The following is a 23,050-nucleotide window of genomic DNA, read 5'->3' on the forward strand; positions in this document are numbered from 1 at the left end:
GTATACAAAGTATCTTACAAGCTTCTGTTTGGATTTCTAATATTTTATAGACCTTTCTAAGTTCGGACGCACGCACAGCAGTCATGCACAGATAGCCTTTTAGAACAAACCAGAAGAGTTCTGTTTATTTTCTGCACCTCAAAGAGGGAATTTACTATATAATACTTTAATCCTTTCAGCACCCTGGGATGTACACTGTGGGGTAAATTTTCAAAGCACAGCGCGTGGATTTAGCTGCGCGACTCTTATTGATGTTAATGGGAGTCACACGGCTAAATCCCTGCACAACACTTTGACAATTTAGGGTTGTATGTCTAAGAAAAGGACACTGGTTTGAGCTGATGAAACAGCTGGAAATGAAAACCTATCAGAACGCATCATCCTGAAAGTTGTCTGGTGTGACAATAAGGAATTTAATTACTAGATATACTTGTGTCCTAGTTCTCTGTGGTAACACTTTTTGGCACCAAGCATCTTTTTCTAATATCTATCAGGCCCACTGTGAGTCACTTGTTACTTCACTGTTCTTTCAGGTACCTAAAGTTTGTGTTGCCCATAGGGTTGGATATTTTACATGAGAATGTCAGTTATATATGTTTAAAAGAACAAAAATTAGCTATCTATCAGCTTTCTCTTAGGGAAATGGGTATTTAGCATTTTATAGGTAAGCTCTGTGTGTGTAAGATAGTGTATTTAAAAGAAAAGTTTTAATGATGCTTATACATGAGTTAGATCTATCATTTTTATTACTGAGTTAACTGGAATTACAGTTTGATGGAAACACAGATAATGCTAATGACAGAAGGCACATTGCCATTTTTAGGGGAATTTTTGCATGCTGTTAGCTCTCCTGGAATGGGGGCAATGGAGAACATACGATTTCATGTAGATCTTAATTTTTGTCATGAGTTTCTGATTTTATGGTAAACTAGTAAGAATGCCGATCTGCTAAACTTTATTTGGCAGACCAATTGGTAGCCAGAATATTTATGCTACTCAGTACAAATTCCAAACATAGAACATAGAGTTGTGTGAGTAGCTTTCAGGGTGAAAACTGTTGGTTGACTCCTTCCCTTACTTTTCTAGCCTGACCTCCCCAGGAAGACTTGAGTTTTGAAACACGGTGCCTGAAATGCTTGCAGGCATTTGAAAACATATGTAAGCACCATTCTACCACATATTCCACAAATCTTAAAGTTAATCTTGTAAAATTGAAATAGGTAAATGGATTTTTTAGAGGTCTTGTCATCTTAGATATATTCTTTAGGTGCCTATTGCTAGTTAAGTTTCTTCAAATACATGATCCAGAGGAATGGGGAAATCTGCAAAGAATGTTTACAGTTATCTTAATATTCTAACATATATACCCCACTTTCATTAGTGATGACACAGCCTTGTCTGAGAGACCTTCGCTTAGTTACACTCTTTCCCCCCTCCTTCCGTTAGTAGTTGGACTCTTAATTTCATTTGAATTATGGATTGAGAAAGAGTTAGAAGGTCTTAGAAATTAAAGATGGAAAAAAAACCCTTGCTTGGATATCTGATTTGGCCCTTACCCTGATGGAATATGAGTCAATATTTTACAATGAAGAAGAAATACAATATTCTGAAAGACTGTTTTCTAAAAGCAAACATATTTATCTTGATATTATTTGACAATAGTACATTTCTTTCTTCTTTGCTCCATATATCCACTTCATGCAAACATCTTACAATACAGATTATTCATTTTTTATTATAAATTTTAAACCTTTTTTTTAACTTGATCATCAGATTATATATTACTGGAACATTGCTTACGAGTTTTAATGACCTATTCTAGTATTGATAATTCTCTCACAGGCTATAACACTTTTCATTCTGTGTTTAAAGACTTATTGTGGTTATATTAAATGAACATGTTTTTTTACACAGACTTAGAAAGTAGAAGCAAGAAAGTATCTGTAATAAGTGTAAATATTATGCTCGCTTGCTTACTAGGACCTTTAAAAAGATCTTGAAATCATGGTGCTGTGCCTTTAAAAAGTAAAGTTCCAATAAAAATCCATTAACTACTTTCAAATATAGCAATCCTCCTGTCCAGCTGTGAAAAGTACTAGATGATACTTATTTGCCATTTGTGTTATTTACGGTCCATGACTTTTATGGTAACTGGTTCCTATTATTGGTTTCTATTAATGTAAAACATAAGTGAACATAAATGAGGCGTGAATCATTTCTTTTTATTAGCCCCACAGTCTTCACTCAGTGCTTGCAGTAACTCCAGCTGTGACTTGTTAGTGATAACCTATTTAAAGAAGGATATCTTTAAGAATAAAGCTGTGATTACGATTCTTTGTCTGTTCATAGTTTCAGTAGATTTCAGTAGTTCGTTGCAGGATCAACAATGATGAAAATAAAATAAAAATTAATTAACAACACTTCTAAATCCAGAGCTGCCACTAAACTGTCCTGAGTGTAATATGGCACTAATTATACTCCAGGTAAGTTCTTACTGGTTAGTACTAAAAGCAAGACATAGGATACGTCACTTTGACAGTGCAGGAAAGGACTTCCTGCTGCTATTTGTCTCTGTTGTTCAATGGTAGATGCTGATATGATCAGTTATTAAACAATATACTCTGGAAAAAAGATATATATGTGTATATAGAGAGAGATTTGTGAAAGAATTATGAGCTTTCTTTTTTTTTATTAAGAATAATGACATTAATGTGGAATTAGACTTTTCAAAAACAGATTATACACCTATATTATTGAAGTCATTAGTTTGAATTGTATTAGAAGAATTGTATCTTAAGTCATGTATTAAGTTCCCGTCCAGGTAGCTTTGTAGTTAAATTGAAAAGAGCATGTTCTTTAAGGTAAAACATTATTTATCCTATGAAAAGCAAAAGGCTTAAGCTTTCTGCTTAAGCAGAATCTAGATGCAGTTGATACTTGTGTATCAGATTTTATTTCAACAATAGTTTTTTCTAAGGAAAAACTAAGTTTTCCAAATCAGTTCTAACAACGTATGGTTTTAAAATAATAAATATTTATTAGTAGTTAAACAAATCTGGAGTGCCCATTTCTCATTCTTTCTTTGGAGCTTTAGAGCATGTTATCAATCTTTGTGTTATCTGTAACTCTCTATCAAAATGAACTGCTTTAATTATTTTGGAAGAAAAGTCTTGCTACACTTCCCAGACATTCTGTGTCCTCTTTCATCAGTGATGTGTCATGAATAAAAGAAGGAAAGAAAAGAACTGTAACCCCACAATAAAACACTTACATTATCCTATACCTTTCAGGGGCCTTTCCGCGATACTGCTGAAGTATTGCAGCAGCGCTACAAGCCTTTGGAACCAACCTTGCGAGTGGCAGCATCAATCAATTCACCACTAGAGAAGGCCAGAGAGGAAATGAAAAGGGAGGAATGGAGAAACTGTATACATGACAATGAGTAAGTTCTTTGTTTTTTCTTATATTGTTATAAGAATGTTTTCTTTATTCTGTTGCTTTCAGAAACCTTTCATGCCTGACAAAATGAAATGTCAAACCTGACAGCTTACTAGCAAACATTCTATGTACATACTTCTAAAATCTGTGTCCTTAGATTATAAACTGTTCAGGGCAGAGACCCTATCTTGTAATTGTGTGGCATGTACCATCCATATCTATGAATCTATAGAAGAACTTGTAGTAATAATAATAATAATAATAATAATAAGGTGTGATGCAACAGATGGGCTTAATGGAAGTAAGAAAACAAATGCAAATTCTGTTTTGCCACATGCACCTTGCCAAGGAAAAAATACTGTTTCAGTCTTCATATTCAGGGAGTTTACAGACTATGGGAGGAAAGATGGTGTTGCATGCCAATGAGACTTGCTATCTCTCCCATTAGACTACCAAAGCTCACTTGGAAGGGAAGGGAGCTTATGTTGCACATTAGAACATGATGCAAAAACTGTAATCATCTTTAAAGCAGTTTGGTTTCCTAAGCCATAGCATCTGTAATAGTGTCAGATAGGCCAGTTCTTTTCCATACAATCCCAAATACAGACATAATCCAACCCAAAAGATTTAAGATTTCTGTCCCAAAAGATTTAAGGCTATTGCCAGAATAAGTCCAGTTCTTTTCTTATCATGATGGAAGTCTTTTGTCCAATCATAATAAAAGCCTGTTAAGTCACCTGCTCTGGCTTTGTAGTTAACTAGAAAAAATTGATGTTTTGTCATTTTTCCCTTGAATTCACTGCTTTTGGCAATCCTTTGTTGCTTTAATACCAGAATTCAGGACAGAAAGGAATCACCTTTCCTCATGAGCAGCCTGTGATCCACTGATTCACTGGGACACAATGCTTTGCTATCTTTGATCTGTTTCAAGCTTTCTATCAGCTCCATGATGCCATGTGTCAGCTTCAGGACTGGGCCTCAAGAATGCCAGAATCAATTGCATTTGCATAGTTTGGCTTTTATGTTTTTATTGTTGGATTGTTTTCCTCACATTTTCCCTGATTTAGTATTAACAGTAACTTTAAATGGAAATTCTACTCAAAAACAGTTTTGAAAGAAAAAAATTTTCTTAGTTCCGCTACTTTTCCACTTTTAGGCAATGTTAATTTTTGTATGTGGTGCCAAAAATGAGATACAGTGCTTTTTATTCCTTGCATACCAAAAACATAACTGAGTTAAGTTACAAGTAAAAATGTACTTCAGTTTTCTATTCCTCTCTCTATTCTTTCATTTATTGGTGTCAGAGAGAAGCAGCTTAACTTTAACATCTCAGCTTAAATCTGGGCCTTTTTATTATTTTTTTTAAATTTTATTTCTAGCTTCTGCCAGTGAAATTTAAAGGAAAAAAACCCACTAGGTAATAATTAATGCTCTACCTCTCATTTAAAGTCTTCTTTTCACTGAATAAATTTTGACTGATGCACTCCAACTAAGGATGGATGATGTTGTTCATTTATAGGCATGACTATATTGCCCAGTCTTTATTTGATGAGGTTTACCCCAGACATCACTGTGTCAACAGTTTCAGAAGGTCAGATCTTGTAATAAATATTTCACTGACTCTCTTCAGTGAGTGAATTGTGAAGCTTTGGTCTTGTACAGTTTAAATCTGAAGTCTCCAACTTTGACAGATATTAATTGATCAGGGGTCTTTATTTACCTTATGGGTAAAGAAGCATTTAGTGCCATCCTTAATGCACAGAAGCAATGTCCTAACAGCAATGATTCTCAGTTTCATGCACGCTAAATGCATAGCGTATTAGACATTTTCAGGCTGTGATCATTCCGTTTGTGCTTCATATTCAACCAACCATGCAAGGGTCATATCTGTAACCTTGAAAAGGTGATGACAGCGTTGCAGGTCATCATCAGGACTAATGCTCACTAGTAATGCTGCAGCTGCTGTGTGGGATGCCGGTCTCCAGGGAGGAGTCAGCAAAGGGTTACTCCGATTCTGCAGTAGGTTTTTCTCAGCAGTGTCTATTATGAATTGACAAATTTCTGTCTCTTTCTATGTAATTGTGTACTTTGGGACTGTATTTCTTCCTGGTAGTGCTTCCTATGCTGATTATTCTTCTACTTTAGAAAATAAGGAGAGAATGAACAGTGGAAGTGGGTGGCATTTTTTGAGAAAGCTTGTGTTTGCATAAAATGACAAACTGAATCCTTGATCTGTCTGTTTCCAGAGTGAATATTGTGTGATATCTCTTAAGATAGAAAAATTGTTGGTGTATACCTGCAATTTCCAACAACATTCAGAATTCCCACTCACTTTTGATTGTCAGGGTTCTTTAAAGTCGTAACACATTTTCTCTAAGTGTTTCAAGCTCTGAGAAAGTTTTTGCTTCTGATAAAATGCAGAAATAATTGAAAAAGCTGTGGGAGAGTTTGAGGCAGGCAGAAGTAGTACAAATGAAAGCAAGAGAGAATGTTGTGCTTACTTAAAGCAACTGCTAGAATCTCCTATTTTGTAATGAAAGAGCAACTGGGTAATCTAGTCTAATAAGAATGATTATTTTTTTCATGTAATTGAAGCTGTTACTGCCTTATTGTGCTATTTTTCATACAAATGAAGTGATTTCCCCATCCACTTGGATAGGAGTGACAACCGGACTCCTTCGGGATGGCCACTTAATAAACTAGTGTCTAGTTTGAGACACCAACTGCTAGATCCAGCAGATTTAGATCACTAAGCATGAAAAGTCCTTTACTCAGTTGCATGCAGCTGCATGCTGGCCTAATTTTCCAGAGAACAAAAATGTAAATTATTTTCATTAACTTTGCTGAAATCTGTCTCACGTAATATGCCTCATGCTTCAAAGTATACTATTAAACATCTTTATAAAGTCAACATACATCAGAAGGAGTTGCAATGTGGTGATAGAATAGGGATAAACCAGCAATAGTGTAAGGCTGAGGTTTACTGATTTACTGTAGTCTTCTGGTGTGACATCAGGCAAGTGATCTCAGCTTCTGGCTGTGTCCATGCTCAGGGCTGTACTGGAGATAGCCAAGCTAGTCCTGAACACACTGGTTCACTTGTGTGCAGCAGAGTGCAATGCTTGCACACCCTGCCTCCCACATGCCGTGTGAACATTGCAGCACCAAGCTCCTCATGGGCTTATCCTCAGCAAGACAATGCTTTCCTTTAGAACCAACTTAGGTGCTTCTGTGCTACACAGTGCTGTGCATGAACGGTACACTTGCAGAGAAGTTAAAGATCTAAATAAGCTCTATACTTGGAGAGCATCAGTGTTATTAGCTGCCTGGTATTAATGGTAATGAAATTTAAAAAGCAAGTCACTTTAAGATTTAAGATTTTAAAAAATCTTTTAACTTCTACATTAATAAGACCTGTTACTGTATTTCTCACTTAGCTGCAGTGAAAATGGCTACTACATTTTATGTCATACAAGTATAACACATCTGAAAACTTTTTTCAAATTATACTTAGTTTTTCATATGCTTTGCAACTTCAGCAATTTGCATATTTTCCGGACTGTTATTGTATTATGATAAACAGGGATTATCATATATTTTCAGATAATGTTTTCTTAACAATTCAACTTCTATTTGTAACTCTTCCATTTATTTTAATTACTAGCACAGTGTGCAACATTTATTAATCAGCAGAGTCTTTTTAAGTTAAAATACTAAATTAGCTAACCCCATTAACACAGAATACTCCAAACAAGCAGTAATAGGAGAGGTAGTTACTGTGCAAATCGTATTATACATGCGGGTGCTCTAGGGCACAGTTAAGCATGATTACCCTCTTTTGATCCAGTATTCCTCTGCTTCTTCCAGCTAATTTCCACTGGAAATTTACAAAGTAGCGCCTTCATTTTTCCATCTTAATTTTTCTAATGAAGTTCTGGTACTTTATAACACTGGGGATACAGATAATAAGTCTGTATATAATTAAGAAGTTCCGGAATTTGCTGCAGAAGAGATCTCTTTTACTTCCTACAAGAACTAGACCATGCTGTTCTTTGCACTTTACATTATTGCAGATAGGGGTTAAACAAAAATGGCCACAGGTTTCTTAGATTCACTGACGTTAGGATAAAAGGGATTGATAGTTTATTGAAAAAGTATGTATTTAGTATATTACTGTAGACAATATTTGTAATAATGCACCCAAAATAAGTTTCTTATGGCAAAAATACTGCACTAAAGGTAATCTGACTAGATATGTTAAGTAAAATATTCTGTCTTTATTTTTGTAAATAACATTTTGATTTTAACATGCACTCATTATGAACTAAATAATGGCTGCCCTGCTGCAGTTGTTTTGCTATGGAAAACCATTGTGCTTCTTCCTTTGTTCTGCGAGTGAAAAGATAGTCACTGTTGGATTCGATGAAGAAATGACTTCAGGTATAACACAAATTTGAAAGCTTAAAATTAATTTTATTTTTTATTTGAAGAAAAAAAAGACAAAAGATTCACAGCTTCCTGATAAGGAAGCATAGTTTGTTTGGAGCTAATTGTTCATGGTCTTCTTTGAAGTGAGATAAAATTGTTTTATTTGAATTAGATCAAGACAACAAGGAATTGAATTGCTATTGCATAGAACCACTTTAAATAAAAATTTAACAACACTATCACACATCTAGAGTTAAGTTTCTGGTAATATTTTTACTACTAAATTACAAAAATGTACAGTACATACAAATATTATGAAAGTTTGAAAAACCATGTAAGCAAAGTATTCCTTCTAGTTCTCAGGTTTTAATATTTCTTATTGTGCCCTGGTAGTGCAGCTTCTATGGCAATCTGGCAGTAGATCTACTGCCAGTTCTTTCTCAGAAGCCTGAGCAAAATTTGAAGCATTTCTGGTATCAGGATTACATGCTTGCACTGCTGGACTGCTGGGATTTTGCCTCTTGGGCAGGTCCAGAGAACACGCTGAAGGACCACTCTGTTTGCTGCCATTTAAATTCAAGAAAAAGTTAATGCCTCTGAACTGTGTCCTGTTGGTAGGTACCATATAACATTGGGACGCTGCCAACCAGCAGTAAATGATGGACCTGACAAACCCTCCTTCCTGTTTGTGCTGCTGTTCTCTCCTCTCACTTTGTTATAGCCCAGTACCTACTGGTGCTTCTATTGTCTTGGTCAACCCAATTGGAAAGCCTTCAGCATCTAAAAGGCCTCTTCCATCTCTTGTTGTAATAGTGAGAGATATTACAGTAAGAGAGACAGAATAGAGGGAAGAAATGGTAGGTGAGGAATGCAGAAAGAAAGATCATGAGCAGCTAAAAATGTGGGGAAGAGAAGGATTAGAAAGATGAAATTAATAGTAGCAGGGAGGTGCAGGATAGGATGAGTGAAGGGAGAGAGAAAGGAATTTTTATTTTTGTTAACAACAATTATCTGGGGTATCTTTCGAAATTTAAATACATGCCACTAGCAGCTGTCAGGTCCAGGATTGGCTACTAAGTCAAGGCTTCTAGGTCTTTTAATGCTAATTAGGTTCAACATAGTGTGGTCCTGGCAACAGTGCAGCTGGCCTTCATTACCAGTGACACTACCAGCTTTGCTCTTACTCCTCCTTGAGGTTGTGTCTGTGTAATGCTGCTATTTGTAGCACCTGAGATAGTTTCCTGTTTTTGGTTCCAACTCTTTCCCCCTGTCTTGAATGTATTCTTTGGCATATTTCTCATTTAAGCATTTGTGGCGGGTGAAATGAAATAATTTTTCATTTTTAAATTTATTTCTTTAGGGAAAGTTCACCTCCCATTAAATCATCAACTTTTGGAAAGGCTCAGCTTGTACTGACTATGTTTTATGGCACGATATAATATCAATATGGAATTTAATTCTTCTTTGATCCTGCTACTTCTGTCTCTGTCATATTTACTGAAAACCTTTAAGAATTTCTGAATTTACACTTAAATCACAAGGAAAAGCTGAAACCCAGATGTAAGAATCCTGAGCGTGAGTTTTCTGTGGGAAAAAAACCCCCAAACTATTGAGGTCTAAACTCGTGCAGTTGATAATGGCATCATACCATTGTCTGGATTTAATTTTCTTCTCTTTCCATCACTATCTTCTGTCACATTCAGAGCACATACTGTCATTAATTTGGGGAAAAGCTGTGTCAGGTGTATATATAGAGCTACAGAACACAATACCATTACTGAAGTGTTTTGCACTGCTATTGCTTTTTACTATTATTATTGGTTGTGGGGGTATAATGACTTTTGTATGACTCCCATTAATTTGGTTACCCTACTTAACACAAAAAATTGTTTTAATGTTCTTTTTAATTACTTATTCACATAGAGTAATGAAAATTCTTACTTGCTTTAAACAGACATTGAATTTTCAAGCATATGATTCTTTCTTGTAGTTAGATTGTTACAGCTATAAGGATCTGCCCACCTGGCGCTGACAGCAGAACTATAGACAGAAGAACAAACCCAAAGTTTCTACTTTAGACTACCTTATATCATTATAACCTATTATATTTTTAATGTTCTTTCATTTCAATTTTAATATTTTTTATTGTTCAATGTTCTTCCTCAAAAATTCATAGTTGATTTAATTTTCTTTACTCAGCCATAGACATACATTCCAGGCTGTATGGCACATATCCCAGTTAATGATCTTAGAGGAGATATGCAGCAGAATGCAGAAGATCACATTTGTGCTAAAGTACATGTAGAACATACTGTTAGTTGTGTCTTAAAGTGTTACAATAAATGTATTTTTTTGTTTGGAATCATGGTAGAACGTAGATTACCTTGAGCATTCATTTCCCAAAAAGACAAAAATTAACTGATCCACAGTAAAATCAAAACCTCTGTGTAGGAAATTTTATAGGGAAAACTATAGTAATTTACTTTATCTTCTACTTTCCTCAAGAATTTTTTTTTGCCATTCTGTGTATAAATTTTACAGACCTCGTATTCATATTGAATTATGAATGCTATGGCTCAACTAAATTCTATGCATATATGGGCAAATCCCTAAACTGCTAGCCTTGTCTTCTCAGCTACCCAGTCCCCTGAGAAAGCCAATTTTCTTTCATGTCTGAACAAAAGAAAAATGTACTATTAAAATGCAATTCAGAAGTGATAAAAACTGCAAGTGGAGCAGCCGGCTCACAGCACCTTCAATGCATTCTCTGGGACACTGGGGCCACATTAATTTTTGTGTGTGTGTGATGTCCATCCCATGTGCAAATTAGCATTACAAGTACCATAATCTGTCTTATGTGAGAGTGTCCTTTCCCATGAGTATACACATGCTACTATAGCTTTGTATAATTTAAAAGTCTGCTAACTCAGTGTTTTTATTTCACTAACTTTACATGACATTTGTTTGTGATACTTGATAGAATAAATTGATATAGCTAGCAAGATTCTAAAATAGTTTCTTTTTATGAAGTGGAAAGAAAGAAATGTAATTTAAAAAAACAAACACTCAAATAGTGGCCGATGGATCAGTTAGTCCAAATAAAAAATTTTCTGAGTCTCTATCAGCTGAGAGACAAAGAAAGGTATTTTAATCCCCCCCTTTATCAAAAACTTTGATTGTCTAACTCTTATAGGGACTCTGGATTCTGAAAAGCTTTCAACTAGGAAAAGGTTTTAATTAACTACACCTGTTGTCATGGCAGTTAAAGTGATGTTTTAAACTTCTGAAGCACATATTTCTAGTTTTACTGTATAATATTTTTTCCTGCACTTGTAGAATAAAGAATGCATGTCGCTTTTTCAGAACACCAGCAATGATAAGCTTAATTCCCAAGATTTCACTTTATATTAAAATGTACCTGTTTGCTCTCATAACTCTTTTGCAAACTAAAATAGATGGAACTAAGACATCTTTGTAGGGTCTCTTGTAGATCCTTTATATGTAAGATGTCTTTCACCTTCCTCCATACAGTTTGCTGTGGAACCTACGTAGAAAACCTGTAGCTCTCCATGAGAGTTAGGGACGTCCATCTGAAAACATCTTCCATGCCCAAAGTGGGTAGCTGGAGCTTCACTGTTCAGTGGCACTATGTAAGCAGGGCGTCCACCCTCAGTATGACCAAAGGTGAAAGAATCAGCCTCCAAAAGATCGCTGAGTGGGACATAATTATAACTTGAGAGTAAAGGACATAATTTGTGAATTCAGAAGAAATTCTTTCTTTCCTTTGTGGTCTGCCAGTACATGCAAAGGTCACCAGTACTATTTATATAATTTTATATTCTGCTAAATGAGAGTATGGTTTATTTAGCTTTGGTTAACAGATATAAGAGGATGCATACCTAGTTTAAGGTACAGGGAGGATTCCTTCTGGTGCAAATTTGCCTTGGTTTATGCTTATATGGCTGACATCCTTGAAATGTTTCCATCCTGATGGAACGATCAGGTTGAAGTTATGTGTTAGTGGCCTACATGACTGTTAAAGTGGATGCAAGCTCTCCAGAAATGAGTTCTGTACTTCTGCATGGTGCATGCCTGCCACTGACAGCTGGCACAGACTGCACTGCCTGCTAAGACCTGAGGTGTCAACATGCACATCCCAGCAAACTGAACCCTGCTCATTCTCTCTTCACATCACACCACTGCAAGTTATATCTTTGTACAGAAAGTCTTCATTTTATCCTGTTGAAACTCTTTATCTTTTTGCTCCAAATTTAATTTAAAGGCAGCTATAGGAGAAATTGCAGTAATCCTCTCACAATACTGAAGGGGAACATTAAGAACATAGTGGAAAATAGCAGACACGTGTGTCCATGTCACCTCCTGTAGCATTGGCATCTGTGTTTTACATCAATCTTGTGGCATCTGGAGTAGAGCATAACTGATTTTTTAATATTCTTGAATTTCAGATTTCTGCCATTTTCTTCATATCATAAAAATGAGAAGTATGACCCATCAATTCATAGGTCAGGCAAATATGGCCAAGAAACTTATGGAGTTAAACACTTCCGAGAAGTACAGCCTAAGAAGTGGGTAGCAGACAAGGTAAGTCACTGCAAAAATTAAAGAATAGTTTACTTTTTGGGATTGTTATTGTATTAGAACTAAGTGAATTTGGGCCTGATCCAGAGATCATGGAATCCTATGAGAATCTTTCTAGCATGTTACAAAATCACATAGAGCTGATGTGATGAGATGTCAGGCTTCCCTGACTCTCTGGTAAGTTCAATTTGAGGAAATTCAACACCTCTCCCACCTAGAAGGTAAGGACTTAAAAGCCTGATTAAGTACAGCTTTGTTTATATAAGCTTTGCAAAGTTTTGTTCTTTCTGTATTGCCTTTTCTGATTTAAGAGAGATTGCATATTTACTCTTGCACATTGATAAACCTTCAGAAAATTATGGCAAAACCTGATTAAAAACAACAAAATATATTACTGCTTACATTCTTTGGAAAAGAAAAAATTAAAAATTAGTGAAGAGCTGTTTTTATTTTAAGATAGTCTCATTAAACTGCCTGCTTTGTCAGGAGCATCTCATATATTTCTGATTTTGTGGTGCTACAAGAGGTAATTTTCCTCAGAACATGTTCTAACATGAGTTTGGGTAATGTTTGCATTAATTCTATTTGTATTGGGTATCATAATCACATTAAAATTTCCCAGTGCAAGAAAGATAATGGACTTGGGAGAGAATGCAGCACAGAGCCACAAAGATAGTTAAGGGACTGGAGCATCTTTTGTATGAGGAGAGGCTGAGAGAGCTGGAACTCTTCAGTCTGGAGAAGAGAAGGCTCAGGGGAGATCTGATGAATGTGTTTAAACACCTGATAGGAGGGAATGAAGAAGAGGAAGCCGGACTCCTCTCAGTCTCAGTAGTGTCCAGTGACAGGACAAGAAGCAATGGACACAAACTGAAATGCATGAAATTCCATCTGAATGCGAGAAAACAATTTTTTTACTGTGAGGGTGACAGAGCACTGGCACAGGTTGCCCAAAGAGGTTGTGGAGTCTCTGTCCTTGGAGGTATTCAAAACACAACTGGACATGGTCCTGGTCAAGCTGCTCTAGCTGAGTAGCAGGCTTGGACTAGATGATCTCAAGAGGTCTCTTCCAACCTAAACAATTCTGGGATTTTGTAAGATATGATTACTTATTTCCCTGAAAGAAACTTAACCTTTGTAAATACATAACAAGTTCCAAGGAATATTAATTTGAGAAATAATATTTTTTAAAAGAATTCTTTCTCAAATCTTCAAGCTTTAAAAATGAGCTCAGAGTAAAATTTTGGTGGTTTAACATACATTAATTAAATCTTATTGCAAATAAAGGCACAAAGACCAACATTCAAAAAAAAGATCTGAATTTGTCCCACAGCATAAGTATGATATATAAAAATGATCTAAAAGCCTTATTGGTGGTACTCATCTTGTCCTGTAAAGACTCTTCCTTTTCCAGTCCTTAGCAGTTCTTGATCAGACTCAGATGATGATATCAAACAATGTAAAGATATTTACATTGTATATCATATTACACATATATAAGATTATATAAATTGTGTCCTTAGCTGAAACAACTAAACTCAGTTTACTTGTGATCTTGGATAGATTTCAACCTAAATCTCTGGAGGTGAATAGCTGTATACATTAACCCAACATGACATACAGCCTTCCAACCCCAATTCTAAATCAATATGAAGCTTCAGTTAGGAGCTGCTTACCCAAACAGAGAGATAAGAGGAGAAAAGAGCTATTTATGACCTACCTGCTGTTTTAATGGGTCATTATCATCAGAACCACCCCCACCCCACGCCCTTCACTATATTTTAATGGAAAAGGTCCTATAGGCAGGTGTGGAGTCATACTTTCAGAACTGTTAAATTTGAAACTCTCTGTCACTTTCTTATTTCTAAACTATATTAAAATTTTGTATATATCAGTGCTATGAACAAAATTATCCTGTTCTAATGAGTCACCAGGCTAAAAGGCATGTATCAAAATATTACCCAAACCAATCAGATAGTTGCTTAACACTTAGTCTGCTAAACACAATCCTCCTTTGAGTTTCCCATGAGGTAATATTTTTGTGAATACAACTTCTATTACAACCTGAATAGCTGATAACCCTGCCATGATGTATATTCAGCTTTTGACAACATTATACTAGAGAAGTTTCACTAATCATTGCTGGTAAGACAAACTACTGTGTAAATTCTTCCAAAGAGTCAGTTCAGTGGTCAGTGGATCAGTGACCCCTCTAAGCTGCTGAGGTATTATTTGATATCAGCTGGTATTAGCTGGCTTTTTTTAAAATTATACATAAAAAAGTTTCCCTCTGTGTGTTCGTGAGCATGTCCTAGTTGTATTTTCCTGAGGTTTTCATGTGTTTATAAGTATGCATTTTAATTCAAGTCACAAAAAGATTAGTATGTAAATTATATAATTACTTTAGAAGCAAAATGAACAACAATGAAAAATATTGCCTTATTACATTTCTTCTGGAAAATGAAAGGGTATTAACATAGACTTCCTCTAAACATAATAATTACCATAGATATGTGAGGAAAAGTTAATAGTTCTTCTTTTCATCTGGTTACAATCTGAAAATTTTTATCTCATTCTGTTTACACTTCAAAGAAGTTTCTGAGTGAAGGGAAAAACTGTTGTATTCTAATTCTTCATAAAAAATAAACAAGAAATGGAAATTCTATACCTCTAGCAAATCTGAATCTAGTTAGTTTACCCAGTTGTAAACCACTATAAATAAAAATGCTTGCATATTTTAATATCGTATGTCTACATACCTTGGAATACCTTTGATAGAATTTGTGAGAAGTATCAATATAAAAAATTTACCAGTCACTATGAATTTAATCTACAATGATAGGTTTCAATGTAGCTGGACAGTCAAGGGATCAAATACACTAACTATCATCTTTCAGTTGTCAAAACACTCACATATGTTCATATTTACTGAAGCAGAAATGATAGCTTACAGCCTTTAATCGGTATTGGAATTAGTTTGCATATGCATTTTAGAAAACTGACTTTAATGACAGCATTTAATGTTTTCTTATTTGCAAAATTCAGGATGTGACATTTTAAGATGTTCCTTCCTGATAGATTCTTTCCTCTGATGCCTTATTATAGGTGAATTACAGTACGACTGCATCACTGTTTCATTATTTGCACAGGCATTTTGGCCCTAAACAGAATTTTATTATCTACAAAGCATAAAAATACCTAGTACTGCAAAGAATTAATTTAGAGAACCTAAGCATATTGCACAGAACATAAAGTTGACCTTTACCGTCTACAGCTTTTGGAATGGAGTGGGATGTGGAACACATCATAGATTTAATGTGGCACAACGCTGTCTGCAGAAACTTGGGTGGGACTGTGACTGCCTGCCCATTGCACCCGATGATTGAATCTGCTGTCACCAGCATCCTGATAATAATGAACATTCAGCTTAACGACCGTGATTATGATTATCATAATTGATGTGCAAGTGCAGTGTGTGGGGATCATTACAGCTGAACTGTACAGCAGAGAAACATGCCTTAGTTATGGATAATTTTACTTTTATGCATTGATTGGGATAAAATATGCCTTTCAAGTTCAACAGGCCAGCTTAATATAATTTTAGGGATATTTCTACATGTATGAATTGATGATTATGAGCTTCCTGCAAAACAGTCATTCTGGCTGTTTGTTTTGAATTGTTTCATTCCATTAATAATGGGAAATAATTAAATAATTAGACATTGTTGAGTGGAAATTACTTATAGAGTACTGCCAGCATTAATCAAACATCAAGCTCAAATATTTCTGATTGTCATGGCCTTGCCTAGGCTAGGAAAAATAGCCCTTGTAATTCACCACCAACACAATTCTGGTTTTGGTGGAGTAGTAGAAATTGGGCTGTAGTCAACACTACTGGCATTTTCACACTGTATTGTGTAGGCACTAGAGCAGGCAATAGTTGTTCCTTACATAAAGTATATTGCTTCCATCTTTGTTACCAGAGGCAGAGAATTACAGGCTCAAATTCAGCCAGTATAGATAGAGGTACAATCAAGAGCTTCAGTCGGTTTTGTTGGACAGTAATTGCCTTCAACTGAGATTATATGAAGTTGCGGAAGTATTTAATTAAATCATGACATATATAACAGATAAACACCAGTGTGTGGATGTATTTTAAACCAGAGTTTATATCAAGAAAGTTATGACATAAGTATAATGCAAAGTATAGAGTTTCATTGATCTACACTAGGTGTAAATTTGGCTCTTTGTCCAGGATCTGGCAGAAATTTCCTATCTGGAATAACAGACTATGGAAAAATTTCTTGATCTTTGACTTTCTTTGGCTTTCTACCATAAAGATGGATCCAATCTCTAGGAATCTCTCAACTGCATAATTCCTCTCACAGGACTTCACTAAGCTTGGACTTTCTATGATGAAAAAGAGAATCCCCTTTGTGTTGAAGGAATTCATCCTATTTTATATAGTCTGCTGCTTCTGAAAGTTCAATAGTCTCTGTGATTTTCATTGTTGCTCACATTATGGCCCAAATTGAATCACATTATCAGGTAGGGCCCTAAGTTCCAGGTATGTGGGAAAAGTCCACAAGGAGAATGTAATATGGCCTGAAAATCTCAGTGCCTTAGAAAGTGAGTGTGACTCTTCTACATGGCCATGGCCAACCCATTTTCTTCCACATTCTTCTGAGACCACTGTGCCCTGTGGTTCCATAGCAAATTTATCTTCATACAGTATTACTGCGAGGGAAAAATAGGGTGGGAGGGGGAAGTGATTTGTTCTGTTTGAAAATTAGTTTCACCCCTTGTAGGATCAACAACATACAACAATCACGTGTCTAGTGGATGTTGTAATTATGTGGCAGAGTTGTTTGATACGCTATTCATGCTTTTCCATCCCTGATTATACTGAAATTTATTTACGTTTCACCTTAACTCCATTTTTCCTAACCTTGCAGCGACTGGACTTGAGATAGATATAAAGTATGTGTAAACTTTTTCTCTCTTAGATTGTGACTCCATGACAATTTTTTAAAGGAATTTGTTTGTTTCCTTTTCATGTTAATTAGGAAAAAAAATTACACAAGAATATTTTCTAACACAGTGTGATATTGGCTAATGTGCATCTGTACTATCAAACTTACTACATGTTTTGAAACTTTTAAGACCATGTTTACTAGTGTGCTTTGTGACAGAGTTTACTAATGTACAATGAGAAGAGCTAGCATGTATTTTGAATATCAGATTTTTAGTTCCTCAATCCAACTGCAATGTGTTTTCCTAGGCAATGCAGAGCTGACATAATGTGGCAGCCAGAAGTGACTCTTTTGTAGGGGAATTATTAGATGATCTGTAAGAGTTTGCTTGTTACACTACCGGTTTCCTCATGAGCCATGTCAGGGATAATAAGGGTTGTTGCCAAAGTGTGTTGCACTTCAGCAATCCCTGGCCAATGACATGGCTCCTCTATGATTATTACTACTGGCATGACTTGATGTATCTATTCAGATGCTCCAAATGGACCCTTAGTTTGAGTTATCAACTATCTGTTTCCAAGATAAGGCTGCTTTCTGTCACTTTTCTTACTACCCTGAGTCCTGCATCAAACCAAATAATTTAAACACAAGGATCTGGTTCTACAACAATACATCCTATACTATTCCTGGAAAGTCTGTCTTTTGCACCCTGTAGGATATATTTTCCACTCTCAGAACAATCATTTTGAGTCCAAATGCTGCTGTATCTTCATGTGAAAATCAACTTGAGTAATTCCCTGCCTCCACACAGGGCAATTCCCACAACAGCATTACTCTTCAGAGCTGCAAGCTTCTTGGAGCTCAGGTGTTTGGCTACCTGGTTAAGTAATACAAAAAAAGAGCAGTCTTGCCCGATTTAATATCACAGACCAGCTTAAGCAAGTGGTCTCAAACTGTGCAGCAAAAAATGACTTAAAGTCACTTTTGCAACTTCTACTTCTGAAATTTTTACTTTTTTTAGTAAATGTCATAATGTGCTGCTGAGAAGCAAATGTATTAAAAAAGGCAGGAGTATGTCATATCCAGCAGTGGGAACACCAGACATTACCTCTCATTCACAGGACTAGAATGAAATATCTCTCATTATAAGATGCACCCATTCAGTCTTCTAGGAAAGCAAATGACAATTTCAACTTTTGACAGTTGACATAATGATTTTTCCAGATTCCTTACTGAATGATTGTGTCATATTTACAGAAATACATTTTTTTTATGAAGATCACTTTCAGAGCTCCCATTGGAAAAGTTCTTGAGCTATAGATTGTTTCCTTTGAGAAAATTCTTAAGGTCACCACTGCTGGGCTGCCTTTGAAAAATGCTACTCTTGATATATGTAATGCAAATGATTAGTAACTATCAGCGAGCTTTCAAATTATTTTCTTAGATGTAGAAGGAAGAAGGTAAACACTGTGAAGCAAATTAAAATATACAAAATGTATCCCTGGCCACTGTTTAACTAAATGCAGAAAAGAATCTATGGATAACTGGAAGGCTGAAAAGAAAGGCTGGAAAAGCTTTCTGGTGAAGGTTACTGGTGAGTTACAGGGTCTGGTTTTGAGGGAATACTGCAAAGTAATGACTGAGAAAAGTCAAACTATTCAGTTATTTGCATAAGAAAAGATACTGCCACCATTCTTCTAATCAAATCCATTCTAGTGGTTATTTGTAAGGGTTTGTCAGCAACTAGTTGAATATTTTATAAAACCTGATTTTCAGTTTTGTAATTTCTCAATGGGAAAATGCAGTCCCTTGATGATGATCCAAGACTTTGAAGAATAAATTGATTCAAAGAAGAAAATTAGATGGTACTTATTACACTGTCTAACTAGCAATCCTCTGTCATTTATCTGTTGGATGATAAATGTCTTGCTTTGCCTACCTTCCTCATTTAATAATGTTACTTGTATGTTAGTGGCATGAAAGAAATCTTTCTTTCTAGTAAGGGCTAACTTTAACCAGTATTTCTTTGAGGGAGATATATGTATGTTTTAATTTTCTAAATAATTCCTATTGTACACATTGCTTACACATTTTAAAGCCTCTTGTTTAATCAGAAACACTTTAGAAATAGAGTATCTTGACCAATTCCTTCAGTACATGCTTAGATTACATTATAGTAACTTGTGGCAGAGTTTTTAATGCAAAAAAATAATCAGTTGAGCTGGAAACAGTAGAGTTTAAAGTCACACCTGATTTGTTTTGTTTATATTGTTTTTAGGTGTTCACTATTTGGATATTATTTTGTTTGTTGGAATTGAAAATCCTCACACTAAACTGGGAAGTGCTTGGCCTTGCCTTTTGATGACAGTTTTGGATGGACTGTTCAGCATACTTGGAATTAAGTAGCTTTGTTTATATATCTGCCAAACATAATGTATTTCAACTCAATTCAATTATTTGCCACAATATTGAATTAAAAAGGCTATATTTTGAAGCCACTTAAAATTTTTTATGGAACATATCTGCAAAAGCAAGCTACTTATGATTTGATAATACCTAGACCTTGTTTGTGCTGCTTAAACAGAGTTGAAAGAAAGTAACAGAAAGCTTTTCACAATCTTCTAAGCATTACATAGTCCACATAACTGTTGAAAAATACAGGTATAAGAACTGATTCTCAGTGCTTAGCATAAGTGAGGTATATCCATAGAGCTAGGCTAATCTACATCAGGTAAGGATCTGGCCCATAATGAATATGATCAATATGTAGATAAATGCTATTTAGAAAGAATGTTCTAGGAAAAATGGTGTTATCCATTTTCACAGAAAAATAGACACTTTTAAATCTCAACTTTACATGCACATTGCTGGTGAGTTTGCAAATTTAAATCTAAGATCAGAAGCACATATTCTGGTGACTTCTTGCAACAGATACACTTAGGACTACAGAATGTTGTATCTTGAAATGATGCCTGAATGACATATTTTTTCACACTGACCCATTATGATTGAATAGTTGTATAATTTGTAGTGTTATTAGCTGTTCTGGATGGATTCTAAGAGATTATGACAGGTATATGACCAAGCTGAGAGAAATAGTGCAAGTTTTTGTTGTTTTGATGATCTCTCCAGAGAGCAAGAGTAGATTATTCTTAGAGCAGTAGGACTTCAGTGCAGTAAAATGGATTTTAGAGTAATCTACATTCCCTGAATAGGAAAAATCACAGTAAAAGATAGCTTTGTGCACTTATGCTGGAGTAAACGAGAGACTGTAAGTAATACAGACTGCTTGTTGTCTTAATGGTTTGACGTAAGTAGCTACTGCTTCTTTCTTTAAAATTTATATCATGAATCAACTCCGAACTCATTTGCTCCATTTTAAATAGTAATATGATATTCACTTTGGAGTACACTTCAGTGTCTATTCATTTAATGCAATGAAGAGCTGGTTTCAATATGCCCTTTATAAACTCAGGTTAAAAGGAGGTTCCACTATGACAGAGATAAGAAACTATATTCTTTCTTCTCTTATAGTTTTTGTTGATCTCAGCATAAAATATGTAGGGAAACTGAAAGGCATACCCACATAAGGACTTATTTATGAGTAGATGTACTACCATGTGTTAATATTCTAGAATGAGAGTTATGGAATTATTCAGGAATAACCTTTGAACTTCAAATTCAGACTTCACTTCCATTTAAATAACCTTACAAGCTTTGATGAGTTAATGTACAGAGGTAATAGCACCTAAGGTAAAGGTGATAAGATATAAAGGCTGTGATGCACACAGTATCTGTTTCACAACTGCATTGTTTTTATTTTCCATAATGAGGCTATCTGAGTAGGAATTTTTTGTGATAACAGAAACTAATAATATTCCCAGCCAGTAGCTTTGAGATCTGTTAGGATCTCTCACCTGTAGTTGTATGAAGGAATGACAGCGTAAGCACTTATCATTAGCAACTGAATACCCTGCTCTTTTAAAGTATAACTTGTTAGGTATGAAAGTCTCAAACTTGGGGGGGGGGAAGAGAAACAATAAAAACACTGCATATTAACAGACTTTGTGCACTAATGCGAAGCTGCTTGATTGAGCAGTGTAGTGTCAACCATGTCTTTCTTCTAATGCTAAAAGTAATGCACATAGACAGAGTGACAATCAGAGTACAGCCTCCCATCAGCTGTAATTAATCTTTTAGTTAACAGAGACTAGAAAAGCTTCTCATCAGCCTCTTCTGAAGTCTGAAGCACCCTGTTTTTTGATGTTTGCATTCTGAGTAAAATTGTCCCCACCAGTTCTAACAAATTGAAACACCAGGCTAATTATGGCAGCTAATGAAGTGTGTGGAATGGTCACAGCTTGTCGTGAAACTGTTCCTTCAGCTCAGATTAGAGTTTCATCAATCACTTTTTTAAACTGATCCAGAATTGCTTCTGCCCAGTGCTTGGCATTTTTAATGCTGTTTCTGTAATTGGTTTTTTCCCCAAAGCTTAGGCTATTTTTTGAAATATTACATTCTCAGGACAGGACTTACAAACTCCAGTTTATAAAAAAACATTTCATTATTGCCTCTATCAGCTGATCAAGCGCTAGAAAGCTAATAAAAGAAGCAGAAATATAAAATTTGATATATTGCTTTTAATCCACCTAAAGGTAGCAATAAAGCATATACACATATATGTATATGAATCATTATTACTGTGGGCTGGATGTGTACTGCAATCTCATGAGACATGGTTTGTGGGCTGGATGGTTCAAATCCCACTGAAGGACCTAAATGAAATGAATGAGTTGGTCTTAGCTTATTTCCTAGTGGATTTTGGTCCTCCATATATCACTCAAAGAGTTTGGCATGATTTGTAGTTTTTGCAGATGCCCAAGCCTTTGGCAGGAGGAAGACCAAAATGTGTTGCTATTTAAAGAATTTCAACACCTTAGGTCAAATCCAAAGTTCTCAGAGAAGTATGGGAAACTTTACAGTATAACTTATATTGCTGCTACACTGTCAATGAATAAATTAGCATATAAAACATTGTAAAAATTCCTAGTTCCCGTTCATTTATAAGATATAATAGTACTCAGCTATACATTGAAAGTTCTGCATAGACATTAATGACATAGATGTTAAAGAAAGTGTAAAGCTAAATTCTTTCCTCAACATGGACAACGGAGTGTAGAATTTAGTTTGGAAGTTATCCAGCTGAAAAATGAAATAAACTTTTGCTTATGTACTACCATAGAATATGTTTGCACAGGTTGTTACATTTAATATATATAACATGTATTCATATCAGAACCAAGACAGCATGATTTTAGTTTTTTAAGTATTCAACAATCTATTCTTTAAATTTGTGCTAATATGTGTAATCCATTTCATTTTTCTGAACACTGTTGTATCTGAAATAATGTTTGGCTATAAATATCAAATGTTCCTCCCCCTGAAGTTTCTTAATCGGCAGCAGTTTGACAGAACTAGCTTCATGTCAATGCCAAAACAAATCTGAGGCACCTGAGTGAATAATCAGTGTTGCTGATGCTATTTCTGAACTGTATCAAAGAACTGGTAGATTTACACAACAGAAAAAGTGCCACTCAAAAATGAAGACAAAT

General features: G+C 35.3%; 1 protein-coding gene across 1 annotated transcript in view; it reads left to right on the forward strand.

Moving 5' to 3' along the window:
* SPATA17 (spermatogenesis associated 17) overlaps window positions 1-23,050 on the forward strand; it is a 94,639-nt gene that overhangs the window by 61,748 nt on the left and 9,841 nt on the right. The window contains exons 8-9 of the mRNA XM_010562156.1: window positions 3,291-3,442; window positions 12,333-12,468. Coding sequence (XP_010560458.1) covers window positions 3,291-3,442; window positions 12,333-12,468 — 288 coding nt within the window. The remainder of the gene's footprint in view (window positions 1-3,290; window positions 3,443-12,332; window positions 12,469-23,050) is intronic.

Source organism: Haliaeetus leucocephalus, unplaced genomic scaffold, assembly GCF_000737465.1.
Source record: "Haliaeetus leucocephalus isolate CR32 unplaced genomic scaffold, Haliaeetus_leucocephalus-4.0 Scaffold156, whole genome shotgun sequence".
In the NCBI taxonomy this organism is placed as follows: domain Eukaryota; kingdom Metazoa; phylum Chordata; class Aves; order Accipitriformes; family Accipitridae; genus Haliaeetus; species Haliaeetus leucocephalus.